We start from the raw sequence: 14,784 nt of genomic DNA on the forward strand, positions 1-14,784 counted from the left end.
GTATCAAAATTTGCTACACCTTGGCCAAAAAGCAACACCCTATGGGTTTGCGTGCTCATTCCACCAGCACCAAGGCTGCGACCACTACGTTAGCATGTAGAGCTCCAATCCTGAACATCTACCAGGCAGTAACGTGGGCATCTCTGCACACATTAACCAAGTACTACTGCCTGGACAGTCAAGTCTGTAGAAATAGGCACTTTGCCAGTTCAGCCCCGCAGGATTTTCTAGTGTGAAAGTGTTTTGCAGAACCACCTTCGGGGAGGTATTGCTTGGGTATCTCTTTTAAGGTAAGTAGTCTGAGGCTAGAAGGCTCTAACAGATGAGCAAGTTACTTGCCTTCGATAACGCCTTATTTGGTACAGACTCGAGCCGCAGATTCCTTTGCTGACCCATCCACCTTAATTTTTAGGGACAGATCTGTGCCCCCTTTCATGCCCTAGTTAACCACACCAGTGGTCAGTGTTCTTTGTGACTGTGCTCCTGGCATGGAAAGTAGCAAAAAGAAAGTGACATCAGCACTCTGGGGGCACCTATCTAAACACTGCAGACATCACTTCTGGTGCAGATGACGCCACTCAGAGCCGAACGGTGCCACCTAGCATCGCAGGGATACTGCTCACAGAAATTTTCTGAATACAGTCTAACGCTTGAGGATAAGTCTCAGATAAGTAATCTGCAGCTAGATATTCTCTACAAGATAAGGTGTTACCTGAGGTAAGTAATGTGTTCATAAACAAAAATTTATATTACAGAATGATCTGTCCATTTCAAAGAACTAACCTTTGAAGAGTAGCTTGAAGGGAAACAGTGATGTTCAGGATACACCTTGCATTATGTGCCAGATGGTAAAAACGACAATTTAATATACATTGATGACCGGGCAGCAAAACAACTGGGCTACTTCACCATCAAGAGGCGATTAATCAAGTAAGGCTCTTAATATGATTTTTGTTGTCTTTATTATGATGTAAGCAGAGTTCTGCAGTTTGGTTACATGACTAAATTGTTTCATAATTATATGCATGCTGATAGATTTGTGTAGCTTTGTATGCATAGATATGCCACTCAGAGGTCAGTAACTTTCACTTACCTGGTAGCAGCAGAAATCATTTAAAAATGATAAATGGATCATACATTCAGTGTCCTTATTCTACCTTTTAATCTCAAACTTATTTTTTTGGCAGAGATGAAGATTTTTCTGTGAGCTCTGTACTTGCATCTGATGTAATACACGCTACACGCAAAGACATTCCTTGTATATTTAAGGTAAATGTTATTTTTCTTCTTGCGTTGTAAATGAATGTAGTGTTAAACAAAATGTTTTTTTTGGGATGTATATCTTCAAAGATTTATTTACACAAATATTCCATTGTTCTTAACAAAACAGATGTCACACGAGCAGGCTCAATATTTGTATCAAGATTGGAGAAGTAGCATCTCAGTGTTGACTAGGTAGAATGGTGGGTACATTTCCCCCCTCACCTTACTTCTACACCTAGTTCTCTGGGTAAAGTCATGTAAATCTAGACAACATGTATCTTCTCTTCCATCTCACCCATGTCTTGTTGTTGCTCCATAATGTTGTGGACCTAGTTTTTAGGCCTTTCAATATTAAATTTCGTTTTCTGATAACCTAAAGTTCTATTCCTGCAATGTATTTATCAGGACCTCCACTTCGTTTTGCAAGTGAAAAGTGAACCCTCCAAAATACTTACGAAAACCTGGAAAAATCACTTGAACTAGGCCAACTTATTTCATTGTGATGAATACTTCCAACCTCAGATTCCTCACCTTGGAATACTCCCCAGACCCCAAACTGGATCCAGAAACTTCGTACTACTCCTCATGCAGCTGGCTGTGTACCGACCTGGAAATAACCAAGCAGCATAAAGCGCCACCTGCTGATATCAGTCCCTTTCTTTTTAGCACCTTCTGACGCCGCTCCAGAGCTACGCTCCCAAACTAGTTAGTCTTTCTAAAAATTGAATACAAGTGTGCTAGGAAACAGCTGTCCACTCGTAAAACTACAGATTTCAAACCCATGCTGTGAATGCAGAAAACAAATGTTGGTAACTGAACTGCTTGGGAGGGTGTCTGGGCTTAAACCATAACTCAGAGTTGTACAACAAATGCACCCAAAAACAATCCAAGACGAAGTAATGAAGCTGTACTTTGGGCAATACAAGAAGCAGCAATAGCATAAATCCTGCTCCCACTCAAAGCCTCGGGCATGGACTCAACCTCCCTCCTGAGGCCATTTGCGGAAAAGGTATACATCCCTGTCGAGGTTCTTCGGTAAATGCAAATTGAGATCCAAACACAAACAAGCAATGTGAAACCCACCTCATCCCACCACTACGCATCCTAAGAGAAGGCCTGAGGGCGTCACAGTGTCAGTCATTCTCCCTCTAGGTCTTCGGTCATGGAGCAGGTTCCCGAAATGATTCTTGTTCACCCCACATTTCCAAGCCCTCGGTGTTGCTCGATTGATGCCTTCAAGGCATCCCCTGTTGCAGAGTTTAGGTGCACATCTGGCTTCCTCTGGCATGCTTGTTGGCCTCAGCGAACTGCAGTAGCCTCCAATTGCATTAACACCAGCAATCAGTCCTCGGAACTCAGAACTATCTCCAGGCACCGTACCGACTCTGGTAAAGACAACCCCTCTGCCTCCAAGGCCTTTCATTGTCAGTGCCAGTATCTATGCCATCAGCCCCAGAAGAGGAGCTGTGTGGATTCCAATGTTTGACACTGAAAAGACGTTTGTTCGATCCCAACTAATGTAACCGATAGTCATGCAGCCAAACTCTGAGCCAGTCCCTCTGCAGTCCCTCTGGACGCGTCAGCAGATGCACCATTATCTTTTTGGCTCTGAGTCGGAACAAAGTACACCCCAAGATGAGTGATGGTGATGAAGGGGGTGAAGATAACTTTACATAGACTTACTTGTTACATGGACCTCAATTGAAAGACAGTGCATAATTTACAGTAGTGGTCTGACAAGAAGCTAAGGTAGTGGATTTGCAGCTGCCTTCTGTCGAGACATAAAGGAACATCTTTACAGAAAGAGGCCTTCACTGATACCTCAATGGGCACATGGACAAAATCCTGTTCCTGTTCACTGATAAGTAGGCACGTGGCTAGGCTTCACAGATGGGCTCCTGGCTATTCTGATTGTCTTACTAAGCTCCTGAGAGCCTAATGGTTTGAGCTTCAACTAAACAAGGTGAACCCCAGGACATTCCTTACGACTCCTCTAGATAAGAAGTCTAAGAGAGTTGAAGCATTTGGAAAATGTATGTTCTCTCCTGCTAGCCTGGAGTTGATATTGGTCACTGCTGTTTGCTTATTAGGTCGCTAAACAGATGTCCTCAGGGATATAGCTAGCAAAATCTTGTCAGCGGTCCCAAAAGACACGCGGGCATCTCTGGCTGAGGACAATTCATGACAGACGACATGGGGCCAAATATGTGATTCATGCTGGACTAGATGCTGCCGATTGTGTGGGACGCATGCGTGGCACCAGCGTTGTGCTCTTCTGACGTATGGATGTGTTCCACATGATTTTTCTGGACATTTACAGGCCTTTCTTTTGGATATGGTATTTGACAGCTCGCAACTTTTCAATGAAAAAGCTGATTCTGCCTTGGAGGGCTTTAAAGAAAGAAGAGCCAAGACATGCTCCCTGTGTCTGTTGAACCTACAAAGTAGTTTCCACATCAGTTCAAAAAATTTAGAGGTTACTCCAAGGGGCTGCCGTCCAGGCAATAGTCTCCTAAACTACTGCGGCATTCACTCCACTTATTTCGAGGCTGGGGACATGGGACTAGCAGTCAATGTGCATGTGAGCAGGGGCACCAGTCCCCTTCTCCTTGTGGCAACAGCCACCAATTTCCTTTAGTTTTGTGGCACCCACTCATCCTGTTGGGGGTTGGGAAGCAGGTTCCTCGGTTACTCCTCTGTTGGCAATGTATTGCGTCAGATAGATGAGTCCTACAACTCATTCAGCATGGCTATGCCTCACTCTTTCTTTTTGTCCCACCAAATTTTTCCCCCACATCAGAGCGACTCTCAGGAGGAACACCTATCCATTCTGTAACAAGACATGAAAGTTTTACTCTCCATGGATGGTCTCAAGAGGGCTCTGGAGTCTAAAAGAGGAGAGGGTTATTACTGTTGCTATTTCCTTGTGCTGAAGCACTAGGGTATCCGTCCTGTTTTGTGCCGTTGACCTTCAGAAGGACAAATTCAACATGCTCATGCTAGCACAGAGCCGGTCTGATCCGGATTCGGGGACTGTGTAATTTTCTTTAGAGATGCAGGACACATGTTTTCATATACCTTTCATGCAGTTCCTCATATGTTACCTGCGGATCTAGAAAGGCCACCAGTACTTTGAGTGCCGCTGTCCCCTTCGGCCTCACCAGTGCTCCTCTAGTGTACACAAAAGTGATGAATAGTGGTCGCTGCCCACCTTCTTAATAAAAATAGGTGGGAGGAATACTTTGAATTAATCTCTTTGTACACCATGTCATCTCAGTTTGGACCCATACATATCCAAATCAGTCTTGACCCTGCTCCAATGGGAGCAGTCCAGATCTTTCCTGAACCAGAACACAAACACGCCAGGACTGGATTTGCCCTAGTTAGGGCTCCTCAACCAGGTATAACTGGATTCCCAGGACTGTGCTCGGGGACCCATGTCTGGCCAAACCTGTCTCACTTAAGTGACACACTAAAATATACAAAAATTTTGTCTCAGTCCCTGGTAATTACTCCGGGCCACATCCCAGTCCATCATTATTTTGCACACGCCACCTCAGTTTGGATCCAACCATACGCTTGCATTCATTAGAGCGATAATGGATACACTGCAGTTCAGAACCCTTCCTCCACATCAGTGAGTCTAGGACATTCAGGCTATGGTCCCAAAGTTTGAGTCTTTGTCCCATATCTTGGTGAGAGCAGCCCTGAGACATTTTGACCTCTTAGCTTCCTGAATCCTCCTTGTCGATTACTCTAGGTGACAAATGCTGACTTAATAGTGGAATCTCAATTTCAGTGAGCTCAGCATCGAGGAAATCTATAAGTTGCCTTCCAGATTTCATAGGCAGCAGTTCACAATCTGCATTTTCTGCTCAAACATAGTTGATACAATGGCAGGCCCATCTTCCTTCTCCAGCCAGATCTGACTGTGGTGAAGGATATGTTACTACTGGGTTGGGGAGGTCATCTGGGGGAAGTGGAGATGAGAGGCCTCTAGGCTGACAGAAGCTGGCTCCTTATCGATCTATTGGAGTTGTGGGTCATTTGTCTAGCTCTGCCTGCCATTCATCAATTTAAGGCTGATGCAGGCTCTCAAAAACAACACTATTGGCATGTAGTGTTCCAAGACGCAAAACAGAGTTGGGTCTTGGGTCCTGTGCTGGAAGACTTTGCACCTCTTTAATAGAGGTTAAACAGTCAGAGCATTTTCCTGATTGGCATTCAAGGATACTGCAAGGTGTTTTACATAGAGAATGAGCTAAGCAGGCAGCAGTTGACAGATCACAAATGATGTCTAAATTCCAAGGTGGGGTACGGCCCTTTCCAGCAGTGGAGACAACTGGCAAGATCTTCTTGCTGCCATCCAACGTACAGTGTCAGAGGTTTTGCTCCTTGGAGTTCCTGCAAGAATTCTTGCTAGGAGATGCATTCTGGCTGAAATGGAGCATAGGGCTCCTATATGTCTTCCAACCTCTCCTCCTCCTCTCCTCTCTTCCTTCTTCCCTGAGTTCTGAAAAAGATCAGAAATAACAGGCCCCAGACCATTCTAGTGGCCGAGTGGGTGTGATACCTGGAACTTCTAGCATTTACCTTTCGTTCAGACTACCATTTGAAAAGAATCTCAGTCTCAGCCACAAAGTAGGGTCCTCCTTGTGAACCTGTGCAGCCAGCACCTCCTTGTTTGGGGATTGAGCAGCAGCAGCTGATTACTTTTGATCCACTGCCTTAAGTTGTAGATTTCATCCTGCAGCCAGACCCCCTTTCATGAAGTCTGTTTATGCTTGGTACCTGCACAAATTTGTGGCCTAGTTTGGTATCAGCAAGATATTCTTTATAAGCCAAACCTTTGGATGTTCTTTAGTTCATTTTGTCTTTGGTCCAGAAAGATGTTCCAGTGGGCACTTTGGTCCAGAATGGTCTTGAGTGGGCATTATTGAACGGTTAAAGGTTATTTGTTGGCCCTTTTAGCCTTTTTGCATTTGCCAGACCAACAGTTCTTGTTTAAAACACTTTTTATGGTGAAGTTTGTAAACGATTGATACACGTTTCCTCCCCGGCTGTTTGTTATGTCACAGTGGAACCTTAACTTGGTGTTGAAGATTTTCATATGTACACCCTTTATGTTGATGCATAGGTGCGTTTCCTGACTTTAAACACTGTTTGCCTCCTCGCTATTACTTCAGCTCGTATCGTGAGTGACCTTCAGGTGTTGTCACTGCAGTCATCTTAAACAACTTTTTTCCCCCAGACAAACTGGTGGGTGGGGACTTGTGAAACCTTTTTGTCGATAGTTGTAACTGCTTTCCACACTTGGAAATCCATCAACCCTGTAATGTCTTTTGCTCACCCCGCTAAACAGGAGAGCAAAGCTTCAGTTGAACCCCGAAAGGGCCTTTATGGTTTTATATTTTGTTCTAAATTCCACCATGCGGATGATCAGTTGTTTTAGGGTTCTCCAGGGCAAAAAAAGGGAGAGGTGTACAGATTACCCTTTCTGATAAATACTTCTAACCACAAATTCCTCATTGTTTTAATATTCCCCAGGCATCAGACTGGATCCAAAAACATTTATAACAGTACCCCTGCCTCTGGTGGATTGCATCATGTTCCTCCACACCGAAGTCACTGCTCAGTAAGTAATGCATAGATAAGGCTAAAGGTGCCACTCGTGCGCTCTCCGGTCACTTCCTTTCTTTCTTCGCCACCAGCTCTGGCTATACCAATCAATTATTAATGAGTTTTTTTCTCAGAATTCTTCAATATTCCATTATGCAAGGGAAAATGTGACCACTGAAGTCGAGGGTTTAAACCTTGTGGGGGACTTTCACAAGCAAATGCTTGTAACAGACCCCCATCAGGTTTGTCTCTGGTGCTGGAACAAAACTACAAAGCTTGCAGGCACTGCGCCTTGATGAATCCCAAGACTATACTGAACCATCAGGCAAAGCTCGACGTCACCAAATAGCGAAATACCCACACGCCGTGACTAGTCGAAAAGAAGGTTGTGTTCCTGCTCCCAAAGTCATTCCCAACCCCAGTCATCATCATAAGTCGAAGAACAAGCATAAAAAGTTCAAGCGGGACACAGCCCCTTCCCTCCACTCTCAAACTCTGAAGAAGGCGCAAGGATGTCAAAGTGCCTGTGGGTCTCACTTACGAGACCGTTCCATCCTTGGAGCCAGCTGGTCCCACTACACACTGGCATCCCTGCTGGCTCCGATAGTGGCACCAAGACCCATGCCCGATCCTAGATCATCAACGCCAATGCTGGACAACAAAACAAGACCTATTATGTTTTCATTTAATAAGTCAGCACCACTTTAACTGAGCCGTGATTCCCTTGGGCTGCAGCCTTAGTCCATCAGATTCAATACTTTGCCCCTGTGTCACAGAAGGCTCCAAAGCCCTCATACTTTCTTTGTAATGGTCTCTGGCAACGATCCATATGATGCTGGGGATGAATTTGATCTACCATACATGGATGAAAATTGATTTTAGGATATTCAGGATACTAGTATTGTGGACACCTATCCAGACACTAGACTAGTTATACCTCCACGCCCTGCCATGAAAGAAAGTGCCTCTTTTGCCATAGTCATATGAAGGGTGGCCAGTATTCTTGACCTCCTATTACCTACTATGGAAGTGAAGACTAACAGCCTTACTGAGGTGCTTCAGCCTGTGCAAACAAATACTGAACCCCTGTTTCCATTTAAGGGAGCCCTCAAAGATACCGTTCTCAAGACTTGGGACCTCCTGTAAACAGTCTGACAGCACAGCATCATTGTCAGGCCCCAGATGACTCAGACTTTTTGACTCTGCATCCCACACTTGATAGCCTAGCCTTGCAGGCCCCAATAAGCAAGATCAGCTGTAATGCATTCCATAGTACACTTACTTTCAGAAAAAGAATCAAAGTAGATCAAAATCTTTGGGAGGGGTGTCTTTTTGTCAACTATTTTGACATTATGCTCTATTAATGCCAGCTGCCTCGGAAGGCATTATACTTGCACCCTCTAGGGCTCTGTCACACAGTTCTTATCAGGTGTCCCTGATTACTTGCACCCTGTCCTGTCCAAAGGCCAAACAGAATGGTAATGATGAAACAAAATTTACTAACCACTGTGGCTTGAAAACCACAAAGTGCCTTGGCAGGGCAATGGACACCAGTGTGGCGCACAGGAGATACACCTGGATGAGGTCCACAGGCTTCTCTGATGGCATCCAATCTACATTAATCGACATGGTTTTTGAAGGTGGTCTCTGCCCTTTAATGCTCCATAGAGAGTAGGGCCCCGGTGTGCTCCTTAGGCAAGTTGGCCCCACCATGTTAGCAGCATCAACAGGTTGTCCACTCCAGGGCTATGGTAAGGACTTCCAATATTACCATCACGTTTAGCCTGCCCAGCAAACCCTACTGCCTTTTCGTGGCTATGGCTGCTGTACACAGAAACCACATGGACAGCAGGGGCAGCATGCAGTAAAGTCTCTGCCTCTTCCACAGCCTCCAACTTCTGTAGTTGGTCCTTTAAGGCACACAGCCAATCTAAGACTGGATCCGACTTTTTCTGTCAGGGTCATCAGTTTGACTTAATGAACAGAAGAATCATAGGGGTGGTCAACAGGTGTCTTTTGTTCAATTATGTGAGAGATGTGCATCCCAAGTGGAGTCAATTTCACCTCACATCAGTAGCTGACAACACTTTCAGCTGTTTCTCAATGCTTGGGAGATGAGAGGTTATGGTAGGATATCCCTACTTGCTTTCAATCTTGGTCTTTTCTGTTTGTTGGTTCACCAGACAGCCAGCCTTGCTAAAATGTCTTGTCATATAGAATACTTAATGTAGTGTACACCTTCGCTTAAGGGACATCTTTGGCTAGAAGGAAAGCCTTTAGACCCATGCCAGAAGCTCTGTATGCACCACCCAAATATACAATATCTAATATCTACTCCGTTTTTGAGTGTTGGTTGTACACTGCTCCCTGATTCCCTGACACTGATTTTGCATGTGAATCCTGCTGACTCGAACTATAGGACCAAAATGAGCATGGCACTCACTTTTATTGCCTCACCCACCTGTGGTAATTAATGATATAAACACCTCCCTTCACCCAATAGGAGGGGTCAACTGCCATTTATATAAAGCCTGCATAATCTTTTCATTGCAAGATACTTAATATGTTGTGGGTATAACTAAACATTTAATATAATCTTCCTCCTCCACCATTCTACCTCCACAGTCGTTTTGGTGAAACTTCAGGGGCTGTATTACAATAGAAGCACACTGTGCATGTTTGCACCTCAGCAAACCTTTACCAAGGTGCACCGGACTAAGAGGGACAATGCGCCATATTATGATCAATGCACTTGCACCTGCCATTGGGGCGGCGCATTAGTGAAAGATGTGGCTGATTGAAGGTGCCATCCTGCCTTTCACAGTGCAGGCGAGTGCAGTGACTGACTACACCTTAATGCAGGAGGATAGCTGGGAGGGGGAGTCCAAGGGTTGCCCTCAGGAGGCTCACTGATTGAGGAAATGTGCCTCCCTTATTTGCATGGGGCCATGCCCCTATGTAAATGAGTGGAAACCCCATTAAGATAGCGCAAAGCAGGTACTATCTATATTACTGAAAGAGAGGGGATCTGCCAGAGCTCATGTAGCCCTGTTTGTAATACTACAATACCCGAGGACCCAAATAAACGGTCACACGTTCACGGTGTTCCCCGGGGCATTCTTTGTAATCCATTTCAAATCAATGGTCTGCCTACCCACTCAGATCAATTATGGGATGTTGGGTGAATTGATTACATGATTGAATATTGAACAGTTGAATATTGTAGGAAGCTGGCCTGGTGTGTGGTGAGCACCTATGGTGTTATTACTTTATACCAGGCCCAGTTATCCCCTATTAGTGAAGTGTGGGCAATGACTAGCAAGCCAGAGCTCTCTAGAGGTAGCTGTGGATGGGCTGCCAAATCTTGTCTAGGTGACATGCAAAGCCTAAGCAATACCACTACAGTCAAATAACACACATGAAAGAACCACTCAGTGTTACAAAAATAAAGGTACTTTATTATAGTAACACAAATACTAAAATACTGTATAGGCAATACCACAACTGGAGGTAAGCAAACACATTACATCCACATTAGCAATCAGAAAATAGTATAAAAAGCAAAAGCAAATAGTGAGGGCCCTAGGGGTGGGCCAAACCATATATTAAAAAAGAGGAATGTGAGAGGCAGTCCACCACCGAAGGAAGTGGAATCAGAGTGGAGCTGGAGGAACTAGGAACCTCAAGATGTTATTACCAGAGTGACCCCCAGCGACTAGGAAAGCAGAGGTAATTACCTGGTTTTCCCCAAAACCCACAGGAGGATTTTGGAAGAGGATTGTGCAAGACCCAGACAAGACTGGTTGAACCCAAAGGTGGATCCTGACAGAAGAGGACCTGCAAAGGAAGGAGATCAAGTCCACTTCGAGTTGGTGTGTCCGGTTGTGGTAGGAGCCACTACCCACCCTTCTGTGGAGGCAGGATCAGGTCGACGGTAGACAAAGAAAGTCAGCAGTGAAGCACAGGAACTGAAATGGAGTTCCAGAAATGATGACCCACATCAGCGGTCATGATGCAGTCGGTCAGTGGTGCTGGAAAACCACCAGCAAGCCTTGGCAAGAAGAAGGTTTTTAAAGGCTGAAGAGGACCATCAAGGTCCAGGGGACTCGACCCAAGGAGGGGAGTCCGAGGTAAACCTCAGCAGCTGGGAGAGTCACAAGAAGAGTAGACAACCCCCACAGGCGACCAACGGGCAGGAGGCACAGGAGTCGCAGTGAGGCTCACTCAGCACACCTGAAGAGCAGTCTCACGTCGCTAGAGCAGCAGGCAGGAGACTGTGTTTTGCAGGAAGGAGTGCTGGGGACCGGGGCTACACTGAGGCTGAAGATCCCTTGGAGGGGGAACAAAGAAGCCTTGGTTGCTGCAAGAATTGCAGTGCACAGGGGTACTGCCCTGCTAGGAGAGGCAAGGACCTACTGTCTCCCAAGTTGGACAGCTGGTATAGAAGACCAAGGGGACCACTCCAGACCACCATCTGTGATGCAGGATCCACGCAGCTCCAGAAGAGATAAGATTTGCGTAGCGGGTCATCGTTGCAGTTGGTGCCTGTGGATGCAGGGCAGTGACTCCTTCATTCCAAGGGAGATTCCTTCTTACTTCTTGTGCAGGATGAAAACTCATCGCTCTCAGAGGATGCTCAGCCCCGTAAATATTGCAATTGCTAGAATGATCCGGAGAAACACTGTTGCAGAGCGGAGTTGTTGCTATAGGTGTAGATTATTGGTTCCTGGAGGGTCGAGTTGCAGTCCCAGTTGCCAGAAGATGAAGTAAAGGTTGCAGAGGAGTCCTGCTGGAATCTTGCACATCAAATTTGAGGACCCACCCAAGAGGGAGACCCTTAATAGCCCAGAAAAGGGGATTGGTCACCTGGAAGGGTGACAACCTATCAGGAGGGGGCTGTGATGTCACCTGCCTGACCTGGCCACTCAGATGTTCCCAGAGGCCTCTGCCCACCTTGGATTCAAGATGGCAGAATCAAGTGGCCACCTGGAGGAGCTCTGTGCACCACCCCTGGGGTGGTGATGGACAGGGGAGTGGTCACTCCCCTTTCGACTGTCCAGTTTCGCACCAGAGCAGGGACCGGGGGTCCCTGGCCTGGTGCTAACTGGTTTATGCATGGGGGGGGGGCACCACATGTGCCCTTCAGAGCATACCAGTGGCTTTGGGAGGCCACCCCTCCCAAGCCATGTATAACCTATTTCCAAGGGAGAGGGTGTTACTTCACTGTCCCACATGAAATCCTTTGTTCTGCCTTTCTCTTCCTGAGCTGGTCAAGGAGCAGGACAGGCAGAAACCTGTCTGAGGGGTGACAGCAGCGTGGTCTTCCCAGAAAATCCCAGAAGGCTAGTAGGAGCAATGATGGAGGTCCTCTAAGGATCCCCCAGAGTGCATGGAACCAATACTGGCAACAGTATTGGGGTATGATTCCGACATGTTTGATACCAAACATGCCCCGGTTCTGAGTTACCATTATGTAGCTGGTGTAGGAGGTTGGCTCTGTATATACTATTTCAAAGTAAGAAATAGTGTGCACAGAGTCCAAGGGTTCCCCTTAGAGGTAAGATAGTGGCAAAAGTAGATAATTCTAATGCTCTATTTTGTGGTAGTGTGGTCGAGCAGTAGGCTTATCAGAGGGTGGTGTTAAGCATTTGTTGTATACACACACAGGCAATAAATGAGGAACACACACTCAAAGACTTACTCCAGGCCAATGGGTTTTTATATTGAAAAATATATTTTCTTAGTTTATTTTAAGAACCACAGGTTCAAGATTTACATTAAACACTTTAAATGCAAGGTACTTCGCTTAGATATTTTAGGAACTTTAAATAAAAGCAATATCATATACAGTCTTTGTAAAAATGGCAAGAAGCTATTTTCAAAGTTGACACAGTGCGAAAAAATCAACAGTTCCTGAGGAAGGTAAGTAAAGGTTAGATTAGGAGGTGAGTAAAACACTAGTCTCAGTTCTGGGGCATAGGCAGCCCACCGTTGGGGGTTCAAGGCAACCCCAAAGTTACCACACCAGCAGCTCAGGGCCGGTCAGAAGCAGAGGTCAAAGAGGCGCCCAAAACACATAAGCACCTATGGAGAACAGGGGTGCTCCGGTTCCAGTCTGCCAGCAGGTAAGTACCAGCGTCCTAGGGGGGCAGACCAGGGGGGTTTTGTGGAGCACTGGGGGGGTGGGGGGGGGGACACAAGCAGGCACACAAAACACACCCTCAGCGGCACAGGGACAGCCGGGTGCAGTGTGCAAAGCAGGCATCAGGTTTTAGGTAGGAAACAATGGAGGGACCCGGAGGTCACTCTAGCTGTGCAGGCAGGCACAGGGGGGGCTTCTCGGGACATCCACCACCTGGGCAAGGCAGAGGGTCGCCTGTGGTCACTCATGCGCTGAGGTTCGGTTCCTTCAGGTCCTGGGGGCTGCAGGTGCAGTGTTGGTTCCAGGCTTCGGGTCCATTGTTACAGGCAGTCGCGGTCCGGAGGTAGCCTCTGGATTCTCTCTGCAGGCATCGCTGTGGGGGCTCAGGGGGGGTCATCTCTGGTTACTCACGGGCCCGCAGTCACCGGGGAGTCCTCCCTGAGGTGTTTGTTCTCTGGATCTCGAGCCGGGGGCATCTGGTGCAGTGTGTGAAGTCTCACGCTTCTGGCGGGAAACGTGCAGTCTTTGAAAGTTGCTTCTTTGTTGCAAAGAAGTAGCTGGTTTTGAACAGGGCCGCTGTTCACAGGAGTTTCTTGGTCCTTTAGTCCAGGGCAGTCCTCTGAGGCTTCAGAGGTCGCTGGTCCCTGTCGGATGCGTCAATGGAGCAGGTTTTCGAAGTTGGAGGCAGGCCAGTAGGGCTGGGGCCAAAGCAGTTGTCATCTTCCTCCTTCTCTGCAGGCTTGTAGGTCAACAGTCCTTCTTGTTTCTTTAGGTTGCAGGAGTCTCATTTCCTGGGAGCTGGGGAGCCCCTAAATACTGAATTTAGGGGTGTGTTTAGGTCTGGGAGGGCAGTAGCCAATAGCCACTGTCCTTGAGGGTGGCTACACCCTCTTTGTGCCACCTACCTGTGGGGACGGGGTACATCCCTACGCCTATTGGGGGAATCCTCCAAACTCAAAATGGAGGATTTTAAAGGTAGGGGTTACCTCAGCTCAGGACACCTTAGGGGGGTGACTCCTTGTTTTTCTCATTATCTCCTCCAGCCTTGCCGCCAAAAGTGGGGGAAGTGGCCGGAGGGGCGGGCATCTCCACTAGCTGGGATGCCCTGGGACGCTTTAGCAAACGGGGTAAGCCTTTGAGGCTCACCGCCAGGTGTTAAAGTTCCTGCAGGGGGAGCTGAGAAGCACCTCCACCCAGTACAGGCTTTGTTCCTGGCCACAGAGTGACAAAGACACTCTCCCCATGTGGCCAGCAACATGTCTGGTGTGTGGCACGCTGGCAGAAACTGGTCAGCCTTCACTAGAAGTCAGATTGGTATTCAGGGGGCATCTCTAAGATGCCCTCTGGGTGTATGTTACAATAAATTGCACACTGGCATCCGTGTGCATTTATTGTGCTGAGAAGTTTGATACCAAGCTTCCCAGATTTCAGTGTAGCCATTATGGAACTGTGGAGTTCGTGTTTGACAAACTCCCAGACCATATACTCTTATGGCTACCCAGCACTTGCTAATGTCTACGGATTTGCTTAGACACTGTAGGGGCATAGTTCACATGCACATATGCCCTCACCTGTGGTATAGTGCACCCTGCCTTAGGGCTTTAAAGCCTGCTAGAGGGGTGCCTTACCTATGCCACAGGCAGTGTGAGGTTGGCATGGCACCCTGAGGTGAGTGCCATGTTGACTTAGTCACTTTCTCCCCACCAGCACACACAAGCTGGCAAGCAGTGTGTATGTGCTGAGTGAGGGGTCCCTAGGGT

At 47.0% G+C, this 14,784-nt stretch overlaps 1 protein-coding gene across 1 annotated transcript in view; it reads left to right on the forward strand.

The window, feature by feature from the left end:
* The window catches only part of CDC42BPB (CDC42 binding protein kinase beta), a 903,752-nt gene that overhangs the window by 753,483 nt on the left and 135,485 nt on the right, over window positions 1–14,784 (forward strand). The window contains exon 27 of the mRNA XM_069207298.1: window positions 1,188–1,269. Coding sequence (XP_069063399.1) covers window positions 1,188–1,269 — 82 coding nt within the window. The remainder of the gene's footprint in view (window positions 1–1,187; window positions 1,270–14,784) is intronic.

The sequence above is a fragment of the Pleurodeles waltl genome, chromosome 9 (genome assembly GCF_031143425.1).
Source record: "Pleurodeles waltl isolate 20211129_DDA chromosome 9, aPleWal1.hap1.20221129, whole genome shotgun sequence".
Lineage (NCBI taxonomy): Eukaryota > Metazoa > Chordata > Amphibia > Caudata > Salamandridae > Pleurodeles > Pleurodeles waltl.